Source organism: Astyanax mexicanus, chromosome 1, assembly GCF_023375975.1.
Source record: "Astyanax mexicanus isolate ESR-SI-001 chromosome 1, AstMex3_surface, whole genome shotgun sequence".
NCBI lineage: Eukaryota > Metazoa > Chordata > Actinopteri > Characiformes > Acestrorhamphidae > Astyanax > Astyanax mexicanus.
Window position 1 is genome coordinate 62909357 of NC_064408.1, and position 20798 is coordinate 62930154.

The 20798-nt window shown below is 39.1% G+C and overlaps 3 protein-coding genes and 1 long non-coding RNA gene across 4 annotated transcripts; all 4 read left to right on the forward strand.

The window, feature by feature from the left end:
• Positions 1 to 1631: 1631 nt before the first annotated feature.
• On the forward strand, positions 1632 to 3828 carry jun (Jun proto-oncogene, AP-1 transcription factor subunit). The gene has a single exon (XM_007259476.4). It carries the CDS (start codon positions 2107 to 2109, stop codon positions 3076 to 3078), a length of 972 nt encoding a protein of 323 aa, XP_007259538.1. The 5' UTR covers positions 1632 to 2106; the 3' UTR covers positions 3079 to 3828.
• A 4238-nt stretch (positions 3829 to 8066) lies between these two features.
• On the forward strand, positions 8067 to 11467 carry LOC103027150 (CARD- and ANK-containing Inflammasome Adaptor Protein). Its single transcript, XM_007259477.3, has 2 exons — positions 8067 to 9591; positions 10208 to 11467. Exons 1-2 carry the CDS (start codon positions 8194 to 8196, stop codon positions 11057 to 11059), a joined length of 2250 nt encoding a protein of 749 aa, XP_007259539.3. The 5' UTR covers positions 8067 to 8193; the 3' UTR covers positions 11060 to 11467.
• A 682-nt stretch (positions 11468 to 12149) lies between these two features.
• On the forward strand, positions 12150 to 16882 carry si:dkey-86e18.1 (uncharacterized protein LOC557342 homolog). Its single transcript, XM_007259479.4, has 5 exons — positions 12150 to 12259; positions 12986 to 13026; positions 13166 to 13240; positions 14506 to 14695; positions 16362 to 16882. The coding sequence occupies exons 1-5, from the start codon at positions 12193 to 12195 to the stop codon at positions 16766 to 16768; spliced, it is 780 nt and encodes a 259-aa protein (XP_007259541.3). The 5' UTR covers positions 12150 to 12192; the 3' UTR covers positions 16769 to 16882.
• A 2032-nt stretch (positions 16883 to 18914) lies between these two features.
• On the forward strand, positions 18915 to 19322 carry LOC125802448 (uncharacterized). Its single transcript, XR_007439586.1, has 2 exons — positions 18915 to 19115; positions 19251 to 19322. It is a non-coding gene; the product is annotated as an uncharacterized LOC125802448 (long non-coding RNA).
• The last annotated feature ends 1476 nt before the right edge of the window (positions 19323 to 20798 follow it).

Sequence of the window (20798 nt, forward strand, 5' to 3'; positions counted from 1 at the left end):
CAAAAGGAGACCAAAGGGAAATAGCAGGATAGAGGAAGATAGATTACAATCGGATATAATCTTTTTGTATTACATGGTATAACAGAGTTATACATGTGTTATATTCTTTGTAGTCATATTATGAAACATAAAGATATACAAAATATAATGTATATATGTGTTGGTGTGTATGTACCACGTTGATCTTAAATCTAAAATAGTCTGTTTTGAAAAGTATTGTAATAAATGTAAAATAGTGAATGTTAATTTCACAATAAGTGAGTAAAAATATTATTTTGCTGCATTCAGTCACAAATTAGAACCTTTAAATCTCAACCTTAACTTTAACAACTGCCTGTTGATGCCGTTTAACCATATAAGCTAAAATAATGACAGGGTTTAGGGCAGATTAAGGGTGAGGACTGAGCAGGAGGTCTAAACAGTGGGTTTTGGTGAACATCGACTGAGGACTGCCACGAGGAAACCTGAGTGCAACGTCATGCTGACGTGGTGTGTGTGTGTTGAGCTCTGGGTTCAGTGGAGCAGTGAAACAGAAATGTGCCAGAGACCGGGGACAAGTTTCACTTCAGAGCTCCTCTGGTGCTTTTCCTGTGAAGGTCCTGCGCAGACTGATAACAGAAACCAAAACAACTGCAGCTGAGCCCACACGTCAGACTCGCGCGAGCAGATAAACACACCAGCCCCAGCCTTAAAGCACAGTTTCAGATGTCTGTACTTTCCTCTGTCCCTCTGCATTTCGAGAGTTTGTTAGTCAGGCTTGTTGTGAAAGCGTCAGCCTCGCTTCTCGTTTTTTGTTTGTGTGAACTTTAGAGAGGCTCCCTGAGCTGGACCTGCTCTGTGGCCTGCTGTCACTCCACTGCAGACCACGCCCCCTCCACCTCCTATTGGCTGGAAGGGACCGTGAGTAAAAACACACTCTGCCACGACAAAAGCAGACTACTGCTCGTGTTTCGAAATTAATCTCCTGAACAAAACAAAAAAAAAGAAAAGTAGAAAAACACTTTCTAAACCTTAAGGCATGATTAACGATTATATTATTAATACCAGGCGAGTTATGTGTCACCACACTTATTATTTATGCTTTAAAAAACAGAACACAGACCGGACTCTCCCGTTCCATTATCAGCCTGTAGTTATATTTTGTACATATATATATATATATATATATATATATATATATATATATATATATATATATATATATATATATATATATATATATATATATATATATATATTTCACTTCTATAATAACACATACAAATAAAAAGAGCTTATAATAAAGTAATTAAAACATCTTTAAGCGAGCAGAAATCACGGTCTCCCCTCACACACTAACACTAGCTCCGTCCCATAGACACACACACACACACACACACACTGGTGTCCCGCCACAGTCTGAAGCAGCTAAAGCGCGTAACCAGATATTCAAAAACAATACGTAATCCCACAATGCAGCGCGCGCGCTCGTCCACTCGCAGCATTACCTCATCCCGTGAGCCTCCGCGCGCCGAAAGAATCTTCTGGTGGTCGTCTAGGCAACGCGCCACGGCTCGGCCCCCTCGACGCCCATAGCCAATCAGAGGCCGCGGTCATGACATCACCATCGGACCCCTATTTTTAGTGTGGCAGCGGCGGCAGATAAGGTTGGAGAGCGCGGCGGAGGAGCTCACAGCACACACGGGACAGGGAGAGGGAGGTACGGAGAGAGAGAGAGAGAGAAAGAGCGGAGAGGAGTTTAAAACAGAGAAACAACACACACAGTAGTCCCGTGAACAGACTGACAGCGCGAGAGAGGCGCAAGACCTCGTAGTTCCGACTGTTTTTACAACTTTTTTCAAACTTTTTCCTCTCGCGGGACAACGAGAGACAGAGAGAGAGAGGACGAGGCTCGAGAAGTTTGGGAAGCGGCTGCTAGCTCCTGCCCTTCTCCTCTTCTATTCTGAGAGACAACACTTCATTCACCAAGAGAGGCGAGCGCTTCTGAGTCGGACTTCCAGCTGAACTCCTCACACAGTGAGAGAGAGCTGTGGTGAAGATCTCTACCGCTCGCTGGTGAGTGAAACGGCTCCTCCACTCTCAGACAAAGTTTTGGTTTCTCCTTCTATGTCGACCAAGATGGAAACTACTTTCTACGACGACTCGCTGAGCGCAGCCTTTTCGCAGCACGACGCCGCCGCTTTCGGATACAACGCCAAGGTGCTGAAGCACAGCATGACGCTCAACCTCACCGACCCGGCCGGCACGCTCAAGCCGCACCTGCGGGCCAAGGCCAGCGACCTCCTCACGTCGCCGGACGTGGGCTTGCTTAAGCTGGCCTCTCCGGAGCTCGAGCGGCTCATCATCCAGTCCAGCAACGGGCTCATCACCACCACGCCCACGCCCACCCAGTTCCTGTGCCCCAAGAATGTCACGGACGAGCAGGAGGGCTTCGCGGAGGGCTTCGTGCGGGCCCTGGCCGAGCTGCACCACCAGCACATGCCCGGGACCTCGGCGCCCCCTCAGACCAGCACCACGGTCAACAGCTCCATGGCGGCGGCCCCGGCCGCGGCAGCCTACAGCTCGGCCCCGCCGCGCGCCGACCCGCCGGTCTACGCGGACCTGAGCACCTTTAACCCTGCCATCAGCAGCAGCGCGGCCCCGGGCTTCCCTGCCGTCAGCTACACCACCACGGCGCCTCAGCCCCTGGCGCCTCCACCACAACAGCAACAGGCGCCACAGCCGCTCCCCGTCCAGCACCCGCGGCTACAGGCACTCAAGGAGGAGCCGCAGACGGTGCCCGAGATGCCCGGGGAGACCCCGCCGCTGTCGCCCATCGACATGGAGAGCCAGGAGCGCATCAAGGCCGAGCGCAAGCGCATGCGTAACCGCATCGCCGCGTCCAAGTGCCGCAAGAGGAAGCTGGAGCGCATCTCACGCCTGGAGGACAAGGTGAAGACGCTCAAGTCTCAGAACTCCGAGCTCGCGTCTACGGCCAACATGCTGCGCGAGCAGGTGGCCCAGCTCAAGCAGAAAGTCATGAACCACGTGAACAGCGGCTGCCAGCTGATGTTGACGCAGCAGCTGCAGACCTTCTGAAGCGGGAACTCCAAGGAGCTGCAGAGAGGGCGCCGAGGAAAGAAGGGACAAACGGGCTGAAAGGACACGCTTGTGTAAAAGGGGCTGTGCACCAGAGCCTGCGGCGACGGGGGGCCGGTGAAGCCGTAAAGTGCTCCAGGACTGTCCCGGGGACCCTGTCTGGCCGCGTGCCGTGCAAAAGGACGTCCAGATGTGGAGCTTACCAGACCTCCACCAAGCTGGGTCCACAGCACCAGACAGCATGAAAGACTCACTCTGTTACTTTTATTACTGTTGTTTTCTAATGACGAAAGAAAGAGACTCAACCTTGTTCACTTTGACCAAGTCGTGCATGGACCGAAGCGTACAGGCGCACTCAGTATTAGAAAAAGAGAACTGCATTAGGGACTCTGCTCGGCCCATGTTGGCGGGCCACAGCAGGAAGTTGCGTCCTATAAAGTTAAAAAAAGACCCTTTGATAAGAGCTGCCTGACTTCTGAGTTGCAAAATGTCATTTTTGTTCTTCAGATGAATCAAATCGACGTTATTTGAGTTAGTCAAGCTTTCGACTTTTCTTTCGAAGTTTCTTTTTCTAAAAAGTTTCTTAATGAGGTTTCACTCATTGTTATTTGTAAATAAGATCAACAGGGAGTACTTAAGTTTACCATTTGTAATAAAAAGTGCTACGTAATTTTTTATGTTTGTTTTCTGAGCTGATCAGAAACTAATCAATATTTATGAACTGTAATAAAGGATGTCAAACGAAAACAATGGGTCTGTTGTGTCTGTAAATGGAACAAACATGTTGAAACATGTCATTCAGAGCCACTATTGACTAATGCTTCACTTCACACACACAGTCTTGAAGGTTCAGGTTTGTCTAGTGTAGCCATGCTCCAACAACGTCCACCTTACAACTTTACAAAAGTTACACACAGAATAAACAGACTACACACTACTATAGTAAAGACTATGTAGCACAGACATTTTCAATTAAAATAACTATATATATATTTAACATTTAAATGAGTACTAAAGTGGGACATGCAGCCTTCAGCACTATTTCAGTTCCTCAAGTGTTGTATAGTAGTTATAAATTCACAGTGTAGTGTAACATTAATATATGATATACACTAACATTAGGTATTGGCTAACTGTATCTACAGAGATAGCCAGTAATATTGAGGTATTCATTTGAACTTGGCAGGTAGTCACAAATAGCAAATAAATACATTAGAAATAAACAACAGATTAATAAGTTGTTTAAAGACCAAACAATAAACAAAACAAAATACGATATAATGTATACAAATGAAACAGCAATGCATCTACACTATCAAAAAGTATTGTTTATCATGTGTTTCAACAATAGAGCAGGAATTGCATCAGATTAAAGCCTACTGCTATTATAATCAATATTACATTTCGTCTTTGAACATGTAGGTATATGATGATCCTGCAGCTCTACTCTATAAAATGTACTTTGGACAAGGTCTTCTACAAGAACAACCTCATACACACCAGTTTCTTTAAAACGACATTTTTTTTAAACCTGGGACAATGTGCCACTAGAGGGCGCCGTTGTCCCTCTTTTGCTAGGTCACGCCGGAGTCTAGTTTGATCCTGGAGTAAACACTCCCTCTGCTGTTCAGTAAAATACACCAGTGTAAACTCATGAGCACTTTATAAAACGTGTTCAACTGTAATGTGGAACAATTAGGCTGAAGGAGAAGAAGGCAGGTAGGCTACACTGCCCTGTCCTAATGTAAAAGAAAGTACTTTGTCTCCTTCACCTAAGCAGTCTTTAAAGGATCCTAGAATACTATAGAGTGGTTTACGTTTAATATTAACATTAACCTGAACAGAACAGGTATATCAAACAATTCTAACATACTTAAACAAATAAATAAATCAATAAATAAAGCTGCCTTTAAGGTTCGGGTTTTAAAAGCTGTGATTAGAAAGCCAGTGAACTGCACTAGTTCCTTTGTTAAATCTGATTCAGTCCTTATCATGCAACATTAATGGTCTTTCTCTGCCCAAACTTGGTAAAGGGTGACATCATGCCGGAAAGCGGCACCTACATGACCATATAAGGAAACACAAGGGTCGGAAGATCTACGCCATCAGGCCGTGGAGTGGGCGTGGCTTACGGGAAGTGGAACTCCTCGGACTGATCTGCCCCGCGCGCTGGAGCGCGAGAGAGGGGGGAGAAGAAGCTTTCTGATTAAAATAAACACACAACACGCGCTCAACTCCCATACATTTAACTCAACACCAGCTAAGTTAACATGTACACATGTAGTCCACCAAAGACTGGCAAATATACAACACACAGCAGCCTAAAAAACACACCAACAAGTTTACATGTTCTGCGTTATTTGCGCAGCATAGGCTATAGAAAAAAAAAACATTTATAATAGAAACTGTCATTGCAGTGTATCTAGAATTAATGAAACTCTAATGCAAGTCCATTTGAATTCAGATTAGTATTGAATATCTATAAACCCACTAACGCGCCTGACGGAACGTAACGAAACACTGAGTAAAAACCAGTTAGTTCAGTATGATTTATTCTAATACTTATGTACAAATCCAAAATATACAGTCTGATGAAAAAAAGCCCCTGTTAAAACGACGTATTTGGTGATTTTCTAAATGTGAAAAATAATAATAACAATCCTCTTCAGGAAACTTACTTCTTTTCACAAATTTTAAAGCACAATTCCTGTTTATTTATTTATTTATTATTTATTAAGAACTGTAAATTTATTACATGTATGTTTACTGGTGCTGTCAAGAGATTTGAAAACTAATCTAATTGCATGCTCTAGAGTGAATAAATATAAATGAATCACATTTATCAAATTACAAAACATTTAAAGCAGAGGGTCACACATGCCAGATGTTTTCAGATTTTTATTAGGTTCTAGGCTAATCAAATATGTTTAAAAAGTTACTACACTCAAAGATGTGTTCTTAAATTAAAAGCTGAAATATATTTCTCTGTCATATTACAGTATACTAGAGCTTTTTAAAATGCTTAAAAATTAGATGTAAATATGAACTGAATTTTGATATTTGGCCGTATTTGGGCAAATATATTTAGTAAAGTCCAAATAAAATAAAATAGTTAAAAAAAATATGTAAGTCAATACAGTGAGTTATTCTGTCATTTGTCATTTATACTATCTACCCTGGGACGTTATTATAAAGCCCAAAATGGCAGACAGCTAACTGGCAATGCTAACTGTTTTTACTGAATTTATGATTGGTGTTTGTTAACAGATGGATGGCACTGTGATGATTAGATTAGTAGGTTCTGGTCTTTGATATGATATGTGTATTATGCCTACATTTCACTCAAGTCTTTAGTTATTAAACCCAGAACATCGGAACACAGCTAGCGGCTCAATGTAAGCTAATAGCCAAACTCAGCAGCAAGGATTGGAGGGTGTTAGCTTGTTTGCAATTTCTGAGTTGATTTATTTGCTGATTTTACTGTCCAGGCATAGAATGAGTTCTGCTGGTTGATGTGGTATGTGTATGATGTCTGGTCTTCAGTTATGAAGGTCAGAACATAGGCACGGACAAAGGGGGCCAAGCTGATTCATTTCGTTCAATTCCATCACGTTACTGTGACCAGAACTGTAGTGCTGGGTCAAAGGGCAACAAGAAAGGCAATTAATAAGGAAACATTTTTAAACACATTATTTTCTTGTGATTAATTAATCAAAGCGTACTGCTCAAAACTTTCAGATCACTTGCAAATTTCCCTCTTAAAAAAAAAAAAACAAAATAAAAATGTTAGAGGTCTATTTTGCATATAGCCATATTATCAGCAATTTTCAGTTTGCTGCTTTAATATACCTGTATGTCTACTATTCTAAGTTCACAATGTAATAAGGCTAATTGATTATTGGGATACCCTTTTTCAACTTGGAGAAGAGGCGACTTCAGGATGCTAAACTAAATGGCAGATTTGCTCATGAAAGGCCATACCTCCCTGCTACAAAATCCAGCTAAAGAGGAGCTGGTCACAAAGAAAAAACATACCCTATGATGGGAGTCTACCTTGTTAACTAGCCCTTGACCAGCATACAGTATAGGGTATGTTAATTCTGGATGATCAACTGGTCTAGAGCTGGAATTTTTACCAGGGCTCACACTGGCCAGTAAAAAGAAAAGGCTGGATGGACTGAAGAGAAAAGTGGAAACTGGGGGATTGGAAGAAGGTGTTGTGGAGAGATGAGTCCATGTTTGTGGTCTTTTGATCAAAAGAAGAATATATATAATATATATGCACACATACACAGGCAAAACACAGGTAGGCCGATTGGCCCAGAAACAATTGTGCTAAATGATTCTATAAATTTAAGGTCTAATGATCTAATGATAATATAATAACACAATAATGCAACTATACCCTTGTAAGGAGCAATGCACATCTACTTTCTTAAGAATATTTAGACATTATAAATGAAAGATGGGTTTTACATTTCCTAAATAAATAAGACATTTTGACATTTTAAACAGCCAAAATACCAGCTTACAATAATGGGTTCACCTTGCAAAGTAACTTATTGATAAAGTATTGAGATTATGCTTATATATTGTACAATAATTAAATAACAATGTGTTTAGTGCAAAAGTACCTAGATATGAATTTTGAATAATATAATATATTATTTAAATAATAATACAAAATAATATTAACTATTAAGGTAAGCATGACCTGGGATATTGTCTTGCGCAAACACAAATGCTTGGTTACAGTAGTCATGAAGCAGCAAATTACTTAGTACATGAAACTTAAGTAAAGAGGGTGATCTGGACATTACACTACTAGAAAACAATAGCCTATTGTTTCCATATATATATTACTAAAGCCTAGAATGTTTATAACAATCGTTTAAAGGATTTCCAGTAAAGACTTTACACTTTACCTGTGTTTCTCTTATATTTATCTGTGTTTCCTCTATATCTGGTTGCTAAGAGATATTTGAATGCTTGGCAATAAATAAGACAGAAGCCATTTTATGCAGCTACTTACTACTATGTTCAGAGCTCTCTGCACATCTTCAGGTGGTACTGTATTTAAATTTCGGGTCTTATCATTTATGAACAGTGAGGAGCATGGGATCAACCAAGTTCACAAATCCTTATGCTCTTGAAGTGATCCGGACAAAGGAGAAAGAGCTAGTTGGTGGCATCTCCAACACTGAAGACTTATTGGATCTTCTCGTTGCTAATGGAGTCCTTCTACCTGAGAGCAGGGTTCTGGTGTCCAGTATCGCAGCACGAGACGAGAAGAACTCCAGAATGCTCAGCATTCTGGTCTCGCGAGGAGAACGAGCATGCCGGATCTTCTTTTACCCCTGCCTGAAGAGTGCCGAACCTGACCTGTATCAGAGCGTGAAGACATATGTAAGTGGACTAAATCAAAACATTAAGGACACACGAAGGCAGCTGATCGGGTATCTTCTAGAGAAAGATTGTAAGGGGAGTAAAATAAAAAAGAAAATAAACACAGACCATTCTAATGAGACTTTAAATCATGAATCAAAAAGGGCTGAGGAACCTGTCTCTTCAGAAGGATTAGAGAAGAACTCTACTAAACTCACCTCAAAAGATATACTGAAAGCAGTGTCTACTGGTGACCTATCCCTGCTACAGGCACTTCTAAAAGAAACTGTTATCAGTGACAGAAACTCATCAAGTGATACTCTCCTACACATTGCTGCAGATCATGGTCAAGTGGCGGTTATAAATTTTTTGCTCCGTAAGGGAGCAAAACTGGATATAAGGGACCACCAAGGTCGCACTGCCCTACATAGGGCTGCAGAGGCTGGCCACATGGCTGCCTCCATGGCTCTTGTTAGGGCTGGAGCAGATATCCACGCCAAGGACCAGGCCTCCAAAACGCCCCAACATTTAGCTGCACAAAATGGTCATATAAATACTGTCAAATCACTGATAGCGGAGGAAGCAAAAAGCTGCAAAAATCAGACTACATTCCTGCACATGGCTGCAATGGAAGATGACCCGGTACTGGCCGACATTTTGCTGAAGAACGGCGCATCAGCAGACGCTCAAGACAGCCAAAGGAAGACACCCTTGTTTTATGCCATAAGCTGCGGGCACGAGAAAACAGCTGCTGTGCTGCTTCAGGCTGGTGCACAGGTTAATTCTGCAATCATCGAGGCAGCGTTTGACTTAAATAGGGAGTCTGTGCTGTCTCTGCTTTTGAGAAACATCAAGAACAGAATGTCTCAAAATGAGCTAAAGACTATTCTGTTTAAAGCAGTAAAGAGAAATTTGGATGGGGTTGTGGCTGCCCTCATTGAAATCGGAATAGATGTAAATGTGCGCGATGAACTGGGCTACACACCACTGCTTCTGGCCACAGAGCTGAGGAATGTGGAAGTGTTCAAAATGCTGGTCTCTAAAAAAGCCCACTTGGATAAGAAGCTACCTAACCAGACGTCTGCTCTTCATTTGGCTATCCAGAGTGGGAGTATGCAGATAACACAGGTGTGTGCACAATTTGAGTATAAGGTATTATTTAGTGTTTATAGGGTGTTTAAAAATTATGTATATCTACAGTACTGTGCAAAAGTTTTAGGCACCAAAGCAAATTACACTAATCCATTTATCTCAGCAATATGAGTGTTTATGACTGAAAAAGGGACCACATATGATCTAAACAGATGCAAATAAACATACATACAGTAAAACGAAACAAGGAATATTCATTTTTAACTAAGTATGTTATATCCTGTGAGCCAAGCTGAAGAACAAAGTGTAGTTCCAGATTTTTCCTGGATGCTTCTCAGCCAGCAGCTCACCTGATTTACCAAATGTACCAATTTACCAAACCAGGTGTTGATATGATGAGAACTAGAAATAACTTAGATGAGGAGAGATTAGGAGATGTTTTAAGGAAAACAGTTCTATAAAAGCACTGCTTTTTGTAAAATTGCTGTTTGTATTTATTGTAATGCTAGTGTTTTACTGAGCTAATAAACACTTAACTCACAGACAAGAAGCTTTTACTTTATTGAAATTCCCAGAGGTGCCTAAAACATTTGCACAATGTATGTATGAGAAATAAAATGTTGAAATGTCCCTTATATATTTTTGCCTATAGATATTACTGGACAAGGGTATGGACCCCAACATAACCGGCCCCAAAGACCAGACACCTCTGCATCTTAGTGCCCTGTACAACCAGCCTACTCTGATGGCTCTGCTGCTCCGCAAAGGAGCTCAAGTCGACGCTGTCACTCAAGATGGCCTGACTGCCCTTCATCTTGCCAGCCAGTGTGGGCACACAGAGGCAGTGGCCCAGCTGTTGGAGGGAAAAGCTGACGTGCACGCTTGGGACCGACAGAGCAGGACAGCCCTACACTGTGCAGCTGCTCAAGGTGAGGCAGGTGTCATAAAACTACTCCTCTATGCCGGAGCCGATGCCAACGCTGCTGAGAAGGAGAAGAAGACTCCATTACACCTAGCAGCAACAGCAGGGCACGCTGAGGCCACCTCCACCCTGCTGGCTGGGAAGGCTAATGGTGCAGCTAAAGATATGGATGGCTGTTCGGCCCTGCATTACGCTGCTGGTAATGGGCATGAAAGTGTAGCTGCCACTCTCCTCACCTCTGGGAAGAATAAAAACGTGGATGATAGAAACGTGTGGAGGAGGACTCCTCTACATTTGGCAGCAGAGCACGGGCAAGACATCCTGGTGGATTTGCTACTGGAAAAACAAGCCAAGATCAATGCCATGGACAACAATAAAGACACGCCACTGCATTCTGCATGTCGTGGAGGGCACGTAGACACAGTGCAGAGATTAGTAAACTGGACTCAGGGGCAGAGAGCAAACCTGCATGCCACTAACAACGTGAAGAAAACAGCCCTACAGGTGGCAGAATCTGAGGACTCTCCTAACCACCAGAGCATTGCTACACTACTGAAGAAGAAAATGTTTATTATCAAATAATACATATACAGTGACTCTGTAACCAGTGTATATCTAAAGCCAATGAGTTTGATAAAAGACACATCTTTTTAATAAGGTTGATTTTTTTAAATATTTAGTTTAAAATGTGTTGTTTTTTTTACGCTTGACATTGACAACACCAATGATTAGCCTTATGATGAATATGTGTACATGTATGTTAAAGCAAAAGGACAGCTTTCTGCACCTACAATAAAAGCACTAACATGATCTTGTCACTAGGTGTCACTAAAATACCATGTATGTCAAACAGCACTGTATTATAATAATGTTTAAAAACAGCAATAAAAAGTAAAACACTTTTGTGACCTACAGCCTTATTATAAATTAACGCTACTATAAAAAATATATATATATGAACTCTGATTAACGCTTTTTACTTAATAATGCACTCCAGTTTAGTAGTCCTCTGTAAATTGCTTTATAATTTATTTATATTTAATCTATATTTGTAAATTGCTGTTAATTGATTTTCTTTGTAGAAATAGGAAAGATGTTTTTATGCAGTCATTCAATCATCAAACATAACCAGGTTTTCTGCCATTATATCTAAAAAAAATCAAGCCCTGTGGCTGTTCACGGAACACTGCATTCTGTCAAAATAAAAGTCCCCTTTTATTCAAACGAGTAAAATATATATTTAGGTCACTATAGGATAAACAAAATTTACTTAGCGATAAATAAACTATAGTTTATATTAACAAAAGATATAAAGCTTCTTAAAATATAGTGAATATCGATTAACAAAATGCTATCAATCAACACCAATCAAGTATTGACCAAGAGAGAAACATGCTTGAGCCACTGCTGCTCAGTTCTGTACCTTTCGATTTTTTTTAAGAATTAACAATTTATGACAAAATCGGCTCTGATGACCTTTATTATATGTATAGACTTCAGTGATTCGCCTGTAATGCGTATGTTAATCGGGGTACGTGTAGCTATTTCTAAGAAAATAGAGTTTAAAAAGGCTCTTTTAACACTGGTAAATTACTACATTTTAGTAAACATATAAATAAAAAAAGCTTTCAAGCTTCTTTTTTTTAACCGGGAGTCCAGGTCACGTGACACCTAAACGTCACCGAGCTGCACCACGTGACCCGTGTTTTTCTAACATGGCTAGGAATGAGGAGAAGCAGCTGGGGAAACTGAACCGGTTATGGCTCCAGAAGGAGAGAGCGGGTAAAGTCTGACTAAACACAAGAACACACGATTCTCACCCAAACACCAGAGTACTGCTAACAGAGTCTGAACTGGAGCTTCTTTCACATTATAAACCTCTTTACTGTGCAGCTCGCTAGCCTATAGCTCAAGACACCACTTCAGTTTCTGAATCAGTTTCTCTGATTTTACTAATTACAGATTTATGTTTGAGTAAAATGAACATTGTTGTTTTATTTTATAAACTACGGACAACATTGCAAATAAAAATATTGTCATTTAGATCATTTATTTGCAAAAGAATGAGAAATGGCTGAAATAACAAAAAAATATGCAGAGCTTTAAGACCTCAAATAATGCAAAGAAAACAAGTTCATATTCATAAAGTCATATTCATAGAGTTCAGAAATCAATATTTAGTGGAACAACCCTGGTTTTTAATCACCATTTTCATGCATCTTGGCATGTTCTCCTCCACCAGTCTTGCGCACTGCTTTTGGATAACTTTATGCCACTCCTGGTGCAAACATTCAAGCAGTTCAGCTTAGTTTGATGGTTTCTGATCATCCATCAACCTCTTGATTATATTCCAGAGGTTTTCAATTTGATAAAATCAAAGAAACACATAATTTACATTTTTTAGAGCTTTTTATTATGTTATATTATAAATATTGTATCATATTATATTATATTACACAGTGTCTGAGTTGGATTGTGCACTATTGTATTTTCTGCTTTGTATTCTAGAGGGTCGCATCAAGGATATTAATGAACGGAGACCAAAGCTTGTAAGTAATAATTCAGCATTCAGCTGTACAGCAGCAGTTTACTAGCTGATGCCAGTGATCTTTATCAGCAGAACAAGGTTGAATTATCAGCAGTGAAATCCTTCAGTTAATAACATGTCCACTGTTCCCTTTTCTACAGGCAACTCTGAACTCAGTTGCAGCCGTGAAGAAATGGATACCAAGCATCAAGCGTGAAATCGAGTACTACCTGCAGGTAAACTGACCGAAACCTATGCTCTGTATTACTTCCTACTGCTCTGTAAAGCCCTACTGTTTTCTACTGCTCTGTTATGCTTTATTGGAAAGGCAGAAGTAGTGTGCTATCTACCACTAAAGACCTGTATTTAGTGTACAGTGTAGTGGGTATCAGCAGTATCAGCATCTTATAATAAATAAGATTAGAATTTTTCTGAGGCATGACTGAATCTAAATACTTGTACTTTTACATTTCTAAAGGAGGAAACTCATACTTCCTACTCCTTTCAGTTTTATTTAGACTTCTCAAGTACTCTCTATAAAACTACTCTGCTACATGTTAGGACTAGTATAACTTATCATTTCATAAATCATAAATAATAATTAAAAAAACATTTTGTTGCTGTATCCTAGTTTTACTGTTTTAACTATAAGTTTCTGTGCTTTTTCCACCCTGAATTTCGGTTAGATTTTTTCAGGTGTTAGCCAACATATGTCCTTAAGCAGGGCGGTGCCAGAATCAAGACTAACAAATGCTGAACTAATAATCACTATTGATTTATTGTACAAAATACGGACATAAGGTTGCTGATATTCATAATGCCCATTATGTGTTTCTTAGCAAGGGAAGCCCATTAATTAAACTTGGTTTAATTATATTACTTTTATTTGTATGTATATATATATATATATATATATATATATATATATATATATATATATATATACTTAAACAGGAGAGAATCATTGGATTAAATAGATGGTTTGTGATTAATTCATGTAAATTAATTGCATTCATCAATGATTGTTATAAAAGTTCAAATTGTTTTTAGTAGAGAAGCAAATGAATGAATTAATAACTGGCATAGATCTGAAAGTTCCTGTAATGAAAATCAGATAGTAACAGTTGTTGTAAATATTTTAGATCTCTTACAACATTATGCAAAAATTCTTTTTGATCTGCCTTTATCTGCCAAAATTGGCTTTCACTGCCTCAGACAGTTCACTTTTCTCTTTTCTTTTCTCCATTCTCAGTGTGGTGCACAAAGTCAGCTTTTTATTATGTTTTTTATGTTTTAAACTTTTTTGTCTGTTACTGACCAAGAATAGAAAATAAATCGTATCATATGATTGAGTGTTGAGTGAATGTGAGTGAAGCCGATAACGTGAATTGCCACTAAAATGAAAAGGATAAATTGTAACATACACTTAAGAACGCAAGTACATGCACGTATTTCTCATTTCAGTTCTCCTTCTGTCCACCTCTCTGTTTCATTACAATAGCAGTCTCAGTTATCCCACTACCCAGAGAGGAAGATAACAGAGTTCCAGCAGCAAATTGAGCATCTGGAAAAGGAGTACAAGCGTTATCTCAACAAACTGCGCTCTCTGGACCCCACCTGCAAACATAAGCCTTGGACTCCAAGAGCCTACACCAAGAGGAGGCAAGACACTGACAGCAGTCAGTGTTTGGGTTAGTCCTTCAGTTATGTTTGTTAGCTATGGATAGGTTGCCAAAACAAAATCCTAAAACGTGGTATAGGTCTGTCATGATAATTATATTAATCGACTTATTGTACAGTATATGAAAATATATATGCAAATATGTGGAAAATCCATTGGTGTCATTGCACTTTTTAAAAATTATTGCATTATTATAATATTACATCTTCAGTGTATTAGTGGCATAAAATAGTGTTAAAATTACCCCTCAATGACCTCATAAGTCAGAAGGTTATAAACTGTTGGGTATGACCCCCCCAAGGGCAAACAACGGAATTTCACGGCAAGTGCAGATGAGACATGAATAAAAAAAGTAAACAACTTTCATTATCTAATTTTTTTAAATATTCACTGTATAATATGTTTATATTGCTTTATTTTAGTTTTCAATGATACATTCTTAAAATTCGTGCTATGTGAGTAATTTAATGCCGTGTCTTTTCAACTGGTGAGGGATCAAAATGAATAGCTTAATTTTCACAAAATAAACAGTGGCCAAAAAGATCTGTAACTCTTTCTGAGACTACAGCAGCTTAGCAAATAGCAGATATGTCAGAAAATCAGTAGCGATGTAACAAGTTAGGCACAAAAGCAGGTGCATCATACAGACTAAAATAAGTAAGTTAAATGAAGAAAATATATATCTGTGTGCGGGAGGGAGGAAGATTGACAGAGATCTTTCTTAAACAATGTTTTGGTTATTGAAAACAAGATCAATTCTTATTTTGTGTGTAAAAAACTATAATAGAATTTAAGCTATGTGCTAAATGTCTTATGGGCTGCTTTGTATTTCATTTTAACAGCCAGTAAAAAAAAATCTGTACAAATGTGAAGACTAGACCAATAATATTTGTTCATATGCTGAAGCAGTTTGCATATTGTCACATTTGCTCTAAGTCCTTAGAAAAGTGCAAAATGGCAACAGGTTATCTAAACACATTTTTTTATATGTGACTGCAGTCAGGATCTTTTTTGACCATTTTTGGACAAGTTTTCTTTTTGAACGTGATGCAGCCCAGGCTTTGGAATGCAGATAATGTTTTCTTAACCCTCAAGAGGTTTCAATGTTATAGCTGATTGTTATCTGGACCTGTACTGAACAAATGGAGCATTGTCCTTTGAAAAGACAGTCAATGATGGTGACAAAGAACAGCCCACATAACAAAGCCACAAGACCCGCTTGCTTAAGAGGTTAGGCATCTTGCTGTAGGCTTTACCTGCCCTTGCCCACTTAAGAGACACTGGGGATACATGATTCATCTTACCAGATCATTATCTCTTTAAATCTTTGTGATGAGGTGTTTATGGTCTACAATTGTGTCGAACTGATTTTGTATGTTGCTGCTGCATATGCTTGTTGCACACGCATCATTGAAACTGATATTTAGACCATGATTTCTAGTTTTCTTTTATTTATTTCTTTTACCTGTACAGAATGCAAATTTTAATTAAGTCAATGTTCATAATAAAATAGATTTTATTTTAAATAATCCCTTTCATACCCCTTAGATTTTTATTAACTGACAAAATTCAGGGCTGGAATATTAATGTATAGAGTTCAAGAATACTTTATGTAATCTAGTTTCTATAATCTTAAAATACTTACACAAACTTTAATTTCTAAATATCTCTCATAGCCAAAAGGCTCTGCGATCCTGATCTTGGTAAAGTAACGTGTTCTGAAGAAGGAGCTACAACATCTGCCCTATTTGATCCTGATCTGCCTAAACAATCAACTGCCAGCACCAGCCCAACTTCCGATTGTCCAGAACAGGACCTCCCACTCTCTTTTGACCGCACCAAGCTGGCAGTAGCAGTGTCTGGGTCTTGGAGGGCTCCCTTGGAACAGCTGCAGGACATTACCAAGCTGGCGTGTGTCTTACACAGAGGCCTACCCAACCTGCACAGCTCCATAGCACCAGCTGGAGAACTCCAGGAAAGTCAGGAGACAAAAGAAACAACCTGTAGCGAAATACCTCAGAATAAGACAGAACATGTGCTGGGACTGGGGTGCTACTCATCTTCTTCTGATGAGGAAACATAACCATTGAGATCTGTGATTTTTTTTCTCACCCAATTTGTACAAAGGGATGTTGTAAAGATGACTGTGAGGCTTTTCTGTTTTGAACATTGTATAATAAATAGATTTTAAAAAGCATCATTAAGCAACATTGTTTGGTGAAATTCTTCTTATCAAGTTTTTAAGATAAAAATTATTGTCTAATTAAGGCCTGATGATTTTCATTTAACCATTATTAACAGCTTTCATTAAGACTATAAATCTATATGCCTGCAGCGTATGTAAGAAAGTCAGATTTTTCTTTTTTTTTTTCCCGTGTTTGAGTTAAGCGTCTATTCTGAAACACATCACTAACGTGATTGTTTTAAAGACGGCTCTACCTGAGTGGGTGTTCTTCAGATCATCCAGCAGTTTCACATTGAGACAAAAAAGCTCAGTGTGTGGAGAGATTACATAATGACCCCACCACAAAATGCTTCGAGGTGTAGTCTGCCAAACTGCTTACTGGCTTATCAATATACAGAAAAAGCTGACTCAGAGAGAGAGAGATGGCTGCTGCTTCATGTAACAAACACACATTTGCTCCAAAGGTCTGATCGCTGCAAGGCAGCCCACGTCCAACCCCAAAACCCCTCTTTTTTGCTCTCATTAGCAATGTGAACTACGTACTGGGTATCACTTCGGGGAAATGAAGCTTCAATGATGCTAAGGCCATGGTAGAAGAGAGGTGAGGCGTGTGGCTTTAGTTACACGCACACTGAGGGTTTCCCATTCCTGTAAGGGGAAACATGAAACATGAATCTTCTGAAGCCCTACCTGTGAAACACATCATCTGTCAGAAAAGCTTTGTCATGAATGACATTGCATCATGGTTTCATCCGTCTGAGCTCATAATACACCTGAAATCTTAGTGAAATTTCCACACTTCTGACAGATGCACATAACGCCAACATTTGCTCGAAAATGTAAAAGGGAAACAGAAATTCTATGCCAATAAACTACAACCTTGCACAATTTTCTCCAACTAAATTCTAATAGTTTGTTCTGTATTTATAAATGTGTAAGTGTCTACAGAGACAGACGTCTTATATTGTAAACCACATTTTAAACTTTACTGTGTACAGTACTGTGAAAAAGTATTTCCTTCCTACATATTTATTTGTTTTTTTGCATTTTTAATTTTAATAAAACATTGAGATTAACTATAATTAATATCAGACATATAACCTGAGTAAGCAGCAGGATTGAATTTAATTTAAAAGGTAAAAAAAAAAAAGTGTAAAAAAGTGTTAGCCCCTAAACCTCCCTTAGCAGCAGCAACTGAGTTTATGATAACTGGTAATGACTCTTTCATATTTCTGTTGAGTAATTTTGGCCTATTCTTCACTGCAGAATTGTTGTAATTCAGCCACATTAGAGGGTTTTTAGAGCATTTAGAGCATATGTCCACCAAAAAGTAGATGAGTCTGGCTCCGCTCCAGTATATTAAGTGAAGTGCTTCAATTACGAACAAGTTGTTTTAAAGTTTAGTGTTATTTAAAGGAAAATGCTGGTTTGTGTCAGCAGATACTAAAGTATTTATTATTATGTATTACTCTTTTTAAAGCAACAATTTATTTTTTTACACATTTAAAAAAAATATACAAAAAGCCTTAATCAAATATTCACTCAAGTCTGGTGAGTGAAGTCAGTGTATAATGAACATGAAAAATTCTATTGTCTTTTTTTTGTGCACTTAATACAAAGAATTTATCATTTTTGCCTGCCATTTCTTTGATGATAATGCGGTTTAAGCATCAGCTGTGAGAAAAATCTTCCATTCCATTGAAAGGTTGTGAATCATTCCTGGAAGCCTCTTGTATGTGATGGCTGAATCTGATATTATTTAGGCCAATTGTGGTGATTCATGTTTCATATTTGTTTGGTATAGCTTAGTAGTGTGGTCTAGATTGCAACAGAAACTAGGCGCAGATGTCGTTATCCAACTAGGCCGAATGTCTTGTCAGACAGTGTAACTGTCAGAATGCCATGTTAATACGGATATTTTTGTTTATTTATCATTATACATTCATTGTTGTTTTATTTCATATGGTTGTTAAAAGGGGCTAAAAATCTATACGAAAAGGTGTAAAAATGAGGGTAAAATGTGTTAATAAATATACGACTCTAAAATAATATTTGGTTAAAAAGAGGACTTTTAGTTTAGTGTTGCTTTACTGTGGAGCGTAATGAGTCACGTGATGCGAGTTAGTTAGGCGGGTAACTGGAGAATTATGGGTCAGAACTAACTCGGCGGCAGAGAGAGAAGACTAACTTAGCAGCAGAGGGAGAACAACAATTAAAGCTAACACGAGGTCTAAAGGCGCACACGGTAAATGTTTGTCTGTTAAATATTGTTTAGTAATGTGTTTAATATGCCTTTTTTCAATGAATCTTGTGTTTCGAGTTGTACACAGAATTGTTGTGCTAGCTAGCATATACTGAACGGTTGCTTTGTTTTGTGTAGTTTTCACGGTGTCCGATGAAGGACCAGAGAGAGGGAGAGAGAAAAGGAGAAATAAACCTTCAAAAGACATCAGTATGACTCGTGGCCATTATTCCATTAGACCGGTGTAGCTACAGACAGCGAGGGGCTCTGAAGAGTTTCCATCCGTGAAAAACTCAAACTGCTGAAGGAATCTGAGAAGGATTCTTGCTCATTGGAAACTTTTCTTAGAGTGCAGAAGCAGGGGGCTCACCAGAACATTGGAAAAAAGAGATGAGTGGTCATGACTGACTTACTATTGGGGAGGAGCTGACAGATTGAAGGATTGGCAAACGGACATGGAGTGCTCTGAAAAAAAAGAAGCAGCCTGTTCCCGTAAACTTGTGCTGAGAAAATGTGTTAGTGGTGGGTATGCTGCAGCAGTTGTACAAGTTAAAGTGATGCCGCTCGCATCATTTGCTTCAAACCGCACCACTAACCTCCACCCCCTCACCCTGTCTGTTCTCATGCAGACCCCTGAGACTGCGAGTTGCAAGACTGAAAGCGCATGAAGACACTCAGTGCGTTTCATGTGGCAGCTTCTGTTCCTCAGTGGTTGTTTGATAGGGTTACTGAAACTATCTTAGTCTGCTGCATCATTGTTTACATATACAATCAACCCCCTGTTTCTGAAATGGTGATCACATGTATACAGTCTCTTCTTTACATTTTTTAAAAACACATATATTTGCTGCTGAAAGCCGTTGTGGAGGGTATTGATCAGCCTCACTCTGCTCACAGTGTAGCAGATCTCACTTAGTCATTCTAAACTTTTTAACAGCTACAACGTCATAGTCCTGCCCCCGAGCGTTCTTCTCAGAGCTTAGAAGATTTCACATATTCTTTACCTGCTGACCTACATCACTGAAACGGCACGGGTGGTCTTTTGGTTAAACAGTGTGGGTCTTCTGAAGAACTCTTTCTAGGCCATTATGGTGAGACACTGTATAAACTGGCATTACATTGCACTGACTCTAAAGCAGCACTAATCAAAAATGTAATAAAAATTGTAAAAATAAAATAAATAAAAAGTGCCAATACAAGAAGAATGAATAAACAACAGCACTCTACAAGGCTAAATGTGTACAGTACACTCTAAAAAAATAACTTTTAAACAAAAAAAGGATTATTTGACTTGGAAAAGTAGACAAACTATGTTGATAGAAATGTTTTACAAGATTTAAAAAGACCCACATACAATTATGCTTTTACATAATAGAGAAAGATCTTTTAAGCAGTTACAGTGGCTTGTACTTTTTCACATACAGTATTGTCACCGTAAAACCACAACTTTTATGTATTTTATTGAGATTTTATAGGATAGACCAACAGAAATTAGCACATAATTGTGACGTTTAATTCAAATGACATAAAAAATACCAAAAAAAAAAAGTGTGATGTGCAAAAGTGTTCAACCCACATATATCAATAATTAGTAGAGATAGCTTTCACTGCAGTTACAGCTGCAGGTTTTTTGGGGTTTGTATCTACCAGCTTTGCACATCTGAAATTACTAGTTAGAAAGTCTTG

What these genes read in the sequence shown, in the direction of transcription:
- LOC103027150 (XM_007259477.3), top strand. Translation starts at nt 8,194, where the DNA reads ATGGGATCAACCAAGTTCACAAATCCTTATGCTCTTGAAGTGATCCGG. An exon ending in GGAGTATGCAGATAACACAG is followed by an intron (nt 9,592 to 10,207) that starts GTGTGTGCACAA and finishes TTTTGCCTATAG; the next exon opens with ATATTACTGGACAAGGGTAT.
- si:dkey-86e18.1 (XM_007259479.4), top strand. Translation starts at nt 12,193, where the DNA reads ATGGCTAGGAATGAGGAGAAGCAGCTGGGGAAACTGAACCGGTTATGG. An exon ending in GCTCCAGAAGGAGAGAGCGG is followed by an intron (nt 12,260 to 12,985) that starts GTAAAGTCTGAC and finishes TTTGTATTCTAG; the next exon opens with AGGGTCGCATCAAGGATATT. An exon ending in ATGAACGGAGACCAAAGCTT is followed by an intron (nt 13,027 to 13,165) that starts GTAAGTAATAAT and finishes CCTTTTCTACAG; the next exon opens with GCAACTCTGAACTCAGTTGC.
- jun (XM_007259476.4), top strand. Translation starts at nt 2,107, where the DNA reads ATGTCGACCAAGATGGAAACTACTTTCTACGACGACTCGCTGAGCGCA.